The following is a 12,018-nucleotide window of genomic DNA, read 5'->3' as shown; positions in this document are numbered from 1 at the left end:
TGCCACAGGGGGTCATTTAAATGACTGTTCATACCAGCACGGAGCCCAGCATAGCTGTTGATTCTGTATTGCTCACCTTTACAGTTTCGGACCATGCCATAAAAATCTCTAAGGATATTATTTAGCTCTTCTTTTGTTAGTTGTGTGAATTCAATATGTATTTTTTTTTCAGACAGCCAGTCATTAGAGTATTTAACAGCCCAACTGGATTGTTTGGTGGTATTCATTCCATTTTTAGTTTTTTCTAGCACCTCAGTGTTAGAGTTCTGTACCTCAGCGTGACGGTTTAACTTTAGCTTTTCTTCACTTTCGGGAGACTTGCAAATATGAGCCAATGCAGCTTCTATTTCTACCCATTTATTGATTGTCATCAGTGCAAACAGCTCAAAAGTGATGCTTTCAGTGGTATATTCCATGACTGCTTGACAGGTACTAAAACACAGATGTTTTTTTTTTTTTTGTTGTTGTTTTGGTTTGTTTTTTTTTACCAATAAAAATTTCAATAGGCGCAGTGTACACTATGTTATAACGTATTTTGTGATAAAACCCAACAGTTAATATGGTTGGGGATGATATGCCCCGGTTTAGAACCAAATCTTGGTGACTAACCGGTTAGCAGCACAATCCGTTTTAGGCAAATGTATTATACATATGTCTTTCTATACAGTCATTTTAGCGTCTTGTGAACACAGTGTGTCTTTAAGGTAAAAATTGTGAAGAAGATACTGATGAATGCAAATCTAAACCTTGCTTCCCGGGTATTCAATGCAAGAACACGTTGAGTACTTATGTGTGTGATTTGTGCCCATCGGGATTTAATGGAGATGGTACAACTTGCAACGGTATGATGTTCAATATATTGTTAACTTTGTATCACAAAATATTTTTTATTAACAAGAAATGGAAATATAAGGGATGTGTTGACTACAGTTAACCAATTCATCCAATTGCAAGTTAAAGAAAAAATGGACACAAAATAAATACTTGGACAGTTTTTTTTGTTTATTTGTTTGTTTTGTTTTGTTTTTTGTATTGACCAAACACAGTTTTGAGTGTCTGGAACGATTTTTAAATTAACATTTTGTTAATGATCACTAGCTATTGTATAAAAAAATAAAAAAAATGTTAAATATATTTTATTGCACATGGTAACTTAGCAACTAAACTAACAAGTATGTAGCATTTGAGCTGATGAATAACCCTACTGACAGAATAAAACAAATACAAAGAGAGACAGGCTTGCGAGGTTAAATCAACAATGGCAAAAAACTTTATTCTCCTCGGTGGAACACAACACACAGCTTCTGTTCCCTGTCCTTAGTCTCTCTCCGTCTCCCATCCAGTACTTTAAACGTATAAACAAATGTATACAAGGTTTGATGCTTTTATTATTCTGAAATTAGAATGTAGTTCGCAATTTGAAAAACAAATTAAATAAATGGATAAAAATGTAAACAATAATGATTTTATTAAAATGGACACCTTTATCCTTTTCTTGCATCGCCTCACTCCTCCCTGCTTCTCAGCAATATTGGTTGAGAAGCCGAAAACATGCTGTGGTGAGCATACACCACCGGAGTGCAGTGCGGTGAGCATACACCACCGGAGTGCAGTGCGGTGTGCATACACCACCGGAGTGCAGTGCGGTGAGCATACACCACCGGAGTGCAGTGCGGTGAGCATACACCACCGGAGTGCAGTGCGGTGAGCATACACCACCGGAGTGCAGTGCGGTGAGCATACACCACCGGAGTGCAGTGCGGTGTGCATACACCACCGGAGTGCAGTGCGGTGTGCATACACCACCGGAGTGCAGTGCGGTGAGCATACACCACCGGAGTGCAGTGCGGTGAGCATACACCACCGGAGTGCAGTGCGGAGTGCAGTGCGGTGTGCATACACCACCGGAGTGCAGTGCGGTGAGCATACACCACCGGAGTGCAGTGCGGTGCGGTGTGCATACACCACCGGAGTGCAGTGCGGTGTGCATACACCACCGGAGTGCAGTGCGGTGAGCATACACCACCGGAGTGCAGTGCGGTGTGCATACACCACCGGAGTGCAGTGCGGTGAGCATACACCACCGGAGTGCAGTGCGGTGAGCATACACCACCGGAGTGCAGTGCGGTGAGCATACACCACCGGAGTGCAGTGCGGTGAGCATACACCACCGGAGTGCAGTGCGGTGAGCATACACCACCGGAGTGCAGTGCGGTGAGCATACACCACCGGAGTGCAGTGCGGTGAGCATACACCACCGGAGTGCAGTGCGGTGAGCATACACCACCGGAGTGCAGTGCGGTGAGCATACACCACCGGAGTGCAGTGCGGTGTGCATACACCACCGGAGTGCAGTGCGGTGTGCATACACCACCGGAGTGCAGTGCGGTGAGCATACACCACCGGAGTGCAGTGCGGGTGCAGTGCGGTGTGCATACACCACCGGAGTGCAGTGCGGTGTGCATACACCACCGGAGTGCAGTGCGGTGAGCATACACCACCGGAGTGCAGTGCGGTGTGCATACACCACCGGAGTGCAGTGCGGTGAGCATACACCACCGGAGTGCAGTGCGGTGTGCATACACCACCGGAGTGCAGTGCGGTGTGCATACACCACCGGAGTGCAGTGCGGTGAGCATACACCACCGGAGTGCAGTGCGGTGTGCATACACCACCGGAGTGCAGCACTTTGAACATAAACCACCAGAGTGCAGTGCAGTGAGCATACACCAGCAGTGTGCAGTGAGCATACACCACCAGAGTGAAGTGCGCTTTGAGCATACGCCACCAGAGTGTAATGCAGTGCAGTGAGCATACACCACCAGAATGCAGCGCTTTGAGCATACACTACCAGAGGTGGGGTTTGCATGTGGACTTTGTCCAACAGGATTTCTTGGGAATGGATATACCTGCAATAGGATGCCAGTGATTGGTAGGCCTTTTATTCAAGTATCAAGATATTATATGAAATGTTTTATCTGTGTATTTCTACACCAGTGTACATATTTACCGAAGGCCTGTTTTCAGATTTGAACTGTTTTATTCTCACAGTGCTACTCTAATGCTGTGCCAACAAAATATTTTACGGGTAGACAACCAGCACCGGTTCTTCCAGTCACTACTACAAGACCATCTACAGTTTTTATCTTTACTACCACATGAAATGAAAAGCCTGCTGGTCCTCACAAGACCTCCAACACTCTGTCTAATGGCCCAAAATCCACTGGACACAACTCAGCTAGTAGGCTAGTAAGACCATAATAAAGGCCTACTGTGCAAAGTGGAGTGGTAACTTCCTCCCAGGGGACCAGCACTTTACAACCTGAGAAACCTTTTGAAGCAAAACAAAAAGCAGACAAACCCCTTTCAAGCAACAAGAAAGTGTCACTTAGCAACACAAGCAAAGGAAATAAGCCCAGAGATGGAGTGTCTGGAAACAAAGGCATTCCAAGGGCTAACGTTCCTGCAACTACACAGAAAGGTTCTTCGAGGAAATCTGGCTCAGCCCCATCAGAATTGTCAAAGAGGAGACACCATCAAAGACTGTGACTTGTGCAGAGTCCTCATGTTTCCCTGGGGTTCCTTGTAAGCCACCCCATCAAGGGAAATTTAAATATGGTCGCTGCCCATATGGTTAATCTCGACATGGAGTAAAATGCAGGTATTTTGTATTGAGAAAAGGCAGTTTACTTATTTGTATTTATTTTACCAGTCAGCTAGTTGTATTGCTTACAATGCATATACCCGTATAGGGCAAGATTCTAGCTTTATAAATTGTTTTAATTATTATTATTAAGAACCATAAATAAACAACTCATACATTTCATCTAGGTGGTTGCAAATAGTCCTGAAATGTTTATTATTTGTTTCAGAATTGTAATATTAATAACAAGTAAAAAGAAATATGTGAGAATCTGGCCCATAAAGATTACTGTCATCATTTCAATATTAAAACACTGCACAATGTCATACTTTAGAGGCTGTTCTTTATGGAAAATATGTAAAGTGAGTAGTTACACTTAGAAGTAAAATGTACATATGCCATTTCATTAGAGCAGATATCGTTGTGGCAAAAATATGGAGTGTTCATTGCTATATTTAGTACTACTATTAGGACATGTTCTTACACTGTCATTATTATGTAAACCCTTTTAAATGATCCTATTTGTATCATTATACCATGTTCTTCCCCCAAAAAGAAGTGAAACGTAGGGAAGGGGCACATTTTTTGAGACCATTCTTTCAGGATTCAACATGAATAAGTCAGTGTGATCCTCCAATCCTCTGGGACATTCAATATATGCCTAATTTATTTGTAAACAAATCACAAATGAATACTTAAAAGTTGCTATGTAAAATGTGTATATATGTATTTAGTTTTTTTTTTTTTTTTTGTACTTCATTCATGGATAGCACATTTTGTATTTGTAACACACATTGTATAATTGCAGTGACTGTAAGGAACATTTATTTTAAATGTATCCACTGAATTGTAAATCATGTATATTTTAAATAAACAACCTGTATTTAGGTTATTTTTTATTTCATATTCAAATACTGAATAGTTTTTCCTTCTACTTCATACCCTCCTGTAAGTTCTTGTACAGCCTGTATACAGATAAGTATTTCTTAAATAATACTGAAAAAGCGTGTTTTCTCATTGTGACTTTGTCACTCTTGCTAGGATCTTTGACATAGTCTTTCATGTGAATAGCACTCTGCACACAGCAAGCTGGTTTGAATTCTCTAACAGCACTCTGCACACAGCAGGCTGGTTTAAATTCTCTAACAGCACTCTGCACACAGCAAGCTGGTTTAAATTCTCGAACAGCACCCTGCACACAACAAACTGGTTTAAATTCTCGAACAGCACCCTGCACACAGCAAACTGGTTTAAATTCTCGAACAGCACCCTGCACACAGCAAGCTGGTTTAAATTCTCTAACAGCACCCTGCACACAGCAAACTGGTTTAAATTCTCTAACAGCACCCTGCACACAGCAAGCTGGTTTAAATTCTCTAACAGCACCCTGCACACAGCAAACTGGTTTAAATTCTCTAACAGCACCCTGCACACAGAAAGCTGGTTTAAATTCTCTAACAGCACCCTGCACACAGCAAACTGGTTTAAATTCTCGAACAGCACCCTGCACACAGCAAGCTGGTTTAAATTCTCTAACAGCACCCTGCACACAGCAAACTGGTTTAAATTCTCGAACAGAACCCTGCACACAGCAAGCTGGTTTAAATTCTCTAACAGCACCCTGCACACAGCAAGCTGGTTTAAATTCTCTAACGGCACTCCTTCACAGAAGGTTGGCAATAAACAAAAGCCAAAACAATAACAAACAAACCAAAACCTTACTCTGTATGGGAGTGCTAACTAAACTTTAAATAACCCGTAGCTATCGACCAGACAGTTAAGCCGTTTGATGATTTAACAGAACAACATTACAACAAACAAAGAAGAAATACATTTAATAGATACGGTCCAATGTTTCAAACCATAGCAGTCACCAGGTCTATAAATAAGTCTCAGCCTTAGCACAGATCATCCATGTATCGTAACCCCCATTCTTGTATACCTGTCTGCTTGATTGCAGGCAGGTGTGTCTCATTAAGAAACCCAGTGCTTCTATGACTCTATGATTCCCTATTCAATCAATCAAGACTACATTTTCCTTTTCCCCAGTTATTTCCATACCTACCTCATCTTCAATGGTATAAACCATGCAGTACTCAGGAGTCCTATATACCTTTCTTTTATAAATTCTCCCCATATTTTATCACATGATTTTGAATTAAAATGCAACATTTACATAATAACACTATGCAGTATGACTGGTATTTTCTGTATTATAACCACTATTATAGTATTAAGTGACTTAAGTGTTTAGCGAGAAGTGTCTGCATTTAAAAGTATTTACATTATAGAATTTAAATAGGTATTAACTTCATAATGTACATGTTCTTGTTCTGGGTCACTTCCACAAGAAAAGTAACTGACAACTGAGATTCAATGCATAATTCTGATCTATTGTTTTCCTCAACCTATACTTTGTCTTTATAAACGTTAACGACGCAATGCTGAATGATGTGTTTCTTTATCGTTGTTGTCATGGCTCATACTGTCAAATTATTTTACGGTTCTACAATGTATGTTTCGTAGGAAGGAAATAACAGGTAGAAGCAGGAGGCTGGAAAAGGCTTTGGGAATTGGATATTGCTTTTGCTAGTTTCCTCGTCTTCCCTAGTAAATGCACCAAAGAACACATAATGCAATTCTACCCTTATCATTTGGTTTGCTTGTGTGGGACAGGTCTGACTGGAACAACAGAAATCTGTCCTGATATGGTCCCATCATCCTTTACTATGTTTGGTGAAGATCTGAAAGCCTACCTGACACGTCTGCTCTTATGAACTATATTATTAGAAGGAGAGTACATTGAGATAAAACAATCCTGTGCATTTAGTATGAATGATTCGTCCTCCAAGAAGGACAAAAAGGTGTAAACCTAGAACTGGAAGTCACACACAGCAAGGAGACTGAATGGAGTAATCTCACATGCCATATATAACAAAGGTCGTCATTTCAGCAAACATGTTGTAGCTATATAAGAAGAACACTGAATAATTTATGTTATAGCATAAATAATATTGCATAATTATGTTAACTCTGGGAGTTTGATATACTGTTTCTGCCTGTGGTATATCTGGTGGTGCAACTATAATGTGGTTGTTGTTTGTACAATGCATCATTCGCAATCCTAAATCGACATCTCTTTAGTTTTAGAATGAGGCACTGTTCAACTGTTTTAAATAAACACATTTTTCTTTTATTTTCACAGGCACTGCAGCCATCATCAGTTCTGACATGCAGTCACTTACTATATAAATATAGTAAACTGACTTTCCCCATAGAAACGCCACAGGGTTATTTTACTGGACCCTTGCACGATTCCAAACTCAAATATAAATATAGCACACGTGTAATTCAAGTTATACACATTATTTTGTATATGTGGTATGAATTTAGATTGTTTTTTATATATGTAGTTTTAATCTTTCTTTGAGTGAAACTGACCCTTTTCACATGAATCATTTTACCCTGGTACAAGGGATGCAAGACCCATTTCCCAGTAAGTTAACCATACATGGAAACACATACTAATCTTATACTATAGCACTATACAGAAACCGCTGAGTTGCATGCTTAGGTTGCATTACCATTGGACATTAAGACCTATTCATAATTTTAACTGGTAAGTAAATATTTCTTTTTTGTTTAATTTTTTTTTGTAAATCAAAGACACTCTGATATTATTAAAACTGAAGACTTCACAAAAAAAACTGTTATATTGAACATGTGTATATTACATGTTTTATATGTAGTTAAAAATATAGTTAAACAATGCTTTTTATTTTTTATTTAAAAGATATATATAAAAAATTCATCGCTATCACAATGAGAAAATGAATGACTAACAAACACACCTTGAAGCAATTCAGTTTAATTAACAATGCTTTTTATATATGTCTATCCATTCATTATGTCATTCTTATATTTACTATTCCAAACAAACGCTTTGTTGAAATGATTGGACAGCTTCAGTGTTCAGTGTACCTCCTTCTCTTTGCACTGCGCTCCAGAATAAGGGCCACGGCACCTACAGACATTTGGTGCAACACACTTTCCTCCATTAAGACAAGGATGTCGGCAAATTGCTGGGGAAAAGAAAAGTTGATATGATTATTTTCTCCCCATACTGAATTGCTGAGAATAACCTCTAGCCAGTCTAAGTAAGAATCAAACTACAAATATTATTTCATAAAAATATATATATCTAAAGTCGATAGAATGAATGGTACTGTACATGGAATTTATCTGACTAGCTAAAATTATTGAAAGGAAACATGACATTTTTTTTAAATTAAAAAAAAAATGCTTATGCATTCCCCATGGATATTAAGCATTTCCCATGAAATAGTAGTTTACCAGTTCTACTTTTGACCTATTAAAAACACACTTCATATGTACAATCTGCCCAAGCTGTATGTTCTGTTTTCATATATACATTTTACCTTTATGACAGGCTCCTCCCACCCATCCTTCTGGACAGCTACAGATACCAGGAGCAACACAACTTCCACCATTTCTGCATCCCTGGGGACAGATTGCTGGGAACAAATGAGGCGTTGCTGTTTAATCTTTGACAGGCACACTAGAGTCTCATCAGAAATAAACTCACTGACACTGAGCTTTCAGTAAAAAAGGCCTTGCCAAGAAAGAGGCTTTCACTAGTCCAGATGGGCAATTGCAGCCCTAAAGAATTTGATTTCACATGCATGCTAATTAAATGTAGACAGTAGGACCTTCACCTTCTTGACATTTTGAGCCTGTCCAGCTAAAGGGACAAAGACACTTCACAATGCTGTTCACAGAGATGCATTCACCACCGTTCCAACAACCGCCCTCACAAGATACTGCAAAACAAACACAAAGGCACAGTATTGCAGCAGCAGCCTCTCTTGAAGCATTCAGTGAGAACATGCCAATGTCTTTGGGTTCGTTGGTCACCTCATTGTAAATCTTTAGACAAATGTACATTGCATTAGAATCAGGAGTGTACAAGCAGTTTCTATAATTTATTAGGTTGTTGTAAAGGTCAACAACAACAACATTTGTGTGTTGTAAATGGGTTTATTTTCAGTTTTTGTAGCATTGCCAGGTTTTTTTTTTTTTTTTTTTATCTTTTCAGGAAAATGTATTTGGTAAAAGTTGTACAGTACATTGTTGTCTTTCAGATAGCAAATGGTATTTTTTTCTTTACTGAAGAACAATAAGAATGTCCAATACAATACTGCACTGTGTATTTTAAACTGAGGTTGTGCTATTAACAACTGTGAATCTAAATCTCATAAATCATTTCCACTGTTTTGTTTGAATTATGTTTTTTCATTTTCTGAGGCTGAACTGAACTGAACTGTAAAAGGACTTTCTTTAACTTCATTTCCATCACTTCATTTCCAGTCTTCCTAATATATATATATATATATATATATATATATATATATATATATATATATATATATATATATATATTACCTTTATGACAGTATTTTCCTCCATATCCCGGTAGACATCTGCATTTTCCAGGCCGGAGACACTCTCCCCCATTTTTACACTTTGGATAACAGTTAGCTACAAAACAATAGCTGATACATTAGTTATTTAATTGATTATGTTTGAATTAGTACTTTAAAATTCAACATTATATTGATGACACAAAACAATAGAAGAGTAGGACCCACTGGAAAAGTGATTAAGGTACCTCATTTTTTCAATCCTGCAAATTAAAAAATAAGGTTATTAAACCCTATAGCAGCCAACTGTACACATCTAATAATATGTAACTCTGCTAACACTGTCTAACTGTCAACTATCCCTTAGAAAAGTTTACTTATATGATGCATTTACCATATTCTTTACTATACAGTACCACTCTGAGATTTACAATGCTTACCAATGCTTTTACTGTGCTTTATTACACTATGCATGGACTATGATAAACGTTTGTAAGGGATGTGCAACTCACAGCTAAATCAAGGAAAGGCACTATATGCAGTAAGAGATAAAGACAAATTCCTAGCAAAGAAAATCGTCTCTATTAATTTAACAAAGATTATTTTCTTTATCTTGAACGAATCTCATGTATTATTTACAAAGGGGGAACATTTCAATTTTTAGAATTTCAATTAAAGTAGTTTTAAGATTTATGAAAACATAAGACAATTCTTAAAATAGGTAATCTAGATCATTTTAAAAGAATGAAAATTAATATGTCACAAATATTCTGAGAAAAAGAGGAAATAACAGGCATAAAAGAATGAAATGTGAAATTACCATACTGGCATAGTCCCCCCTCATAGCCTTTGGAGCAGAAGCAGGTGCTGTTCCTGATGCAGAGCCCTGCATGCTGACATGGAGGATCACACATTGCCTTCGGATCAAAGACAAAAGGAACTGCTACTCCTCTGGAAGCCTTCGATCTTGCATCACAGATAACCAGGAATAAGGCCAAAGAAGTCAAAATCAGCCAGATCCTTCCTGATTTCAAGCAGCTGTGAGACACTTCCATCTTCTTCAGGCTGTCGACTGGGGGTTGGATAGAAACTGGAGTTGAACTACTGCTGTTCCACTGAAAGTTTTTTCAAGCTTGTTCCCCGAAGGCTCCAATTGGTTAAAAGTGAATTGCTTCAGTTTTAGTAGCTTGAGACAACAGAAGAAAACAAGTTGTCAAATGAATAATGCATGGGCAGAGCGCTTTAATAAAAAGGAGGATAAACATTTGTTTAAATTGTTTAAAATCAATGATTTGTATTCGGTCTATAAATGTGTTTCTAATAATGAAAAAAAGCTTCATGTCTTCATTATTATTATCCTCTAAAAAGATATATTTCAAATGTGCTCAGTCACTGAATTAATTAAAAGTTAATAGTAAACCAAAAAGACCCTACATTCTATTCATTAGTTTATTTATTGTTTTGTAACTCTCTTGGTAGCCACTATTTTTTTTTCATTTCTGATACAAAAAAAAAAAAAAAAAATTACAATATCATTAAAAAGCACCAAAATGTCTTACTACCATATTTTACTGCCACCGTTATTTTATTTTATTTTTTTATTTTTTTTATCAAACTTTAGGTAAGTTTATTTTTAACTAACATGTTTTTTTAAGTATTTGAATAGATTCATTGTGTTTTATTGTATTAGACTTGTTTTGTAACTTGTCATTAAATTACAACGCAATGTTGTACCCTAACATCCTTACTATATAAACCAACCTGCTTGAGGATAGGTGGTTGAATATAAGCTGTATTTCCTTAGCAGTTCACCTAATAAAAGCACCACTTCTGCAGGGAGAGTCATACACACGTGGTTTGCATTAGTGGTTGATGTTGGCTGGGGGTGAGGGAGGAAAATCGTGTGGGTTCAACTCATCACCCATCAACAACCCCCGATGGCCGGCAGTCTCAGAAGTCCAGGCTGAGTCTCCCCTAAGAAGCTTAATGTGGGAGGCTCTGCAGGTGTGGAGTGGAAGTACAAACAGACAAATAGTCCAAGGATAAGCATGAAAATTAAACAAGTATTTGATTTGTAGGACGTAGCCCCAACACGTATTTACATTGTGTTCACTTTGTGAACAGTGAAACACACAGAAAAAATATAGACAAAAAAACATTTATTTATAACACAAAGGAAAAGGGTGAGTGTCTCTTTAAAGCAGGGGTGGACTTCCAACAGGCAGGCTAACAAGGAGTCCAGTTGAACACAGCATCGAAAGGTTTGTTGAGACAGGTTTTAATTATTTAATGCAACAGTAACAAGACAGGTTATAGTCCATGGTAACACAATTCAAGAACATGGTTCTGTGTTCTGAAGCTGGCTCCCCTCTCTCTTTCCTTCTTCAGGCTCAACTAAATATGTTATCCGCACATGCCCATTATATGTACCAAGCTCCACCCCTAGAATCAATGATACACCTATGACTAGTTGACAGGTGTAGCAGACAATGGCTGACTCTATGAGGTGAAGCTCAGAGCACACGTGCAGTTCGACTCCAACAAGATGTCTACCACAAGCGTCCATTCCATCTTAGTGAGGTCGCCAACTTAGTGAACACAACGCCACCACTGGTCGCGAGGCCGGACTTCACTAGCGGGAATTCCCTTACCCTATCACATTTATTAACAGCCATTGTTTATGTTTTGCCATTGCTACATGATTGGCTTGACAGCAGGAACTGTTGTTGGAAAGTGGGTTGCAACAACATTCAAACTGGACATTTCAAAATGGCTTGGATTTACAGAGGACTCAGATTAGTTACTGCTTCGATCTGTTTAACTTCAGCACTAAGGATTTATTTTCTTACACTACTCAGGTTTTTATTTGGTATTAGGTCATTTTAAAAACACATTCTTTTTCAACTAGTGTAGCCTTCTCGAGTGTAGTTATAT

At 38.3% G+C, this 12,018-nt stretch overlaps 1 protein-coding gene across 2 annotated transcripts; it reads right to left on the bottom strand.

Moving 5' to 3' along the window:
• Window positions 1-7,499: 7,499 nt before the first annotated feature.
• LOC121313582 (von Willebrand factor D and EGF domain-containing protein-like) lies at window positions 7,500-12,018 on the bottom strand. 2 transcript variants are annotated; one of them, XM_041246268.1, is made up of 6 exons: window positions 10,846-12,018; window positions 9,905-10,270; window positions 9,107-9,202; window positions 8,380-8,484; window positions 8,083-8,178; window positions 7,500-7,725 (listed from the first exon to the last, which is right to left on the bottom strand). In XM_041246268.1, the coding sequence occupies exons 2-6, from the start codon at window positions 10,137-10,139 to the stop codon at window positions 7,616-7,618; spliced, it is 642 nt and encodes a 213-aa protein (XP_041102202.1). In that variant the 5' UTR covers window positions 10,140-10,270; window positions 10,846-12,018; the 3' UTR covers window positions 7,500-7,615. The 2 variants fall into 2 exon arrangements, with proteins under 2 accessions (XP_041102202.1, XP_041102201.1); XM_041246267.1 differs by lacking the exon at window positions 10,846-12,018 and having other exon boundaries at window positions 9,905-10,437.

The sequence above is a fragment of the Polyodon spathula genome, chromosome 3 (genome assembly GCF_017654505.1).
Source record: "Polyodon spathula isolate WHYD16114869_AA chromosome 3, ASM1765450v1, whole genome shotgun sequence".
Taxonomy (NCBI): Eukaryota; Metazoa; Chordata; class Actinopteri; order Acipenseriformes; family Polyodontidae; genus Polyodon; species Polyodon spathula.
This window is presented reverse-complemented; position numbering and strand designations above follow the sequence as displayed.

What these genes read in the sequence shown, in the direction of transcription:
- LOC121313582 (XM_041246268.1), bottom strand. Translation starts at nt 10,139, where the DNA reads ATGGAAGTGTCTCACAGCTGCTTGAAATCAGGAAGGATCTGGCTGATT. An exon ending in GGGGGGACTATGCCAGTATG is followed by an intron (nt 9,203 to 9,904) that starts GTAATTTCACAT and finishes ATTGTTTTGTAG; the next exon opens with CTAACTGTTATCCAAAGTGT. An exon ending in AGGAAAATACTGTCATAAAG is followed by an intron (nt 8,485 to 9,106) that starts GTAATATATATA and finishes TTTGTTTTGCAG; the next exon opens with TATCTTGTGAGGGCGGTTGT.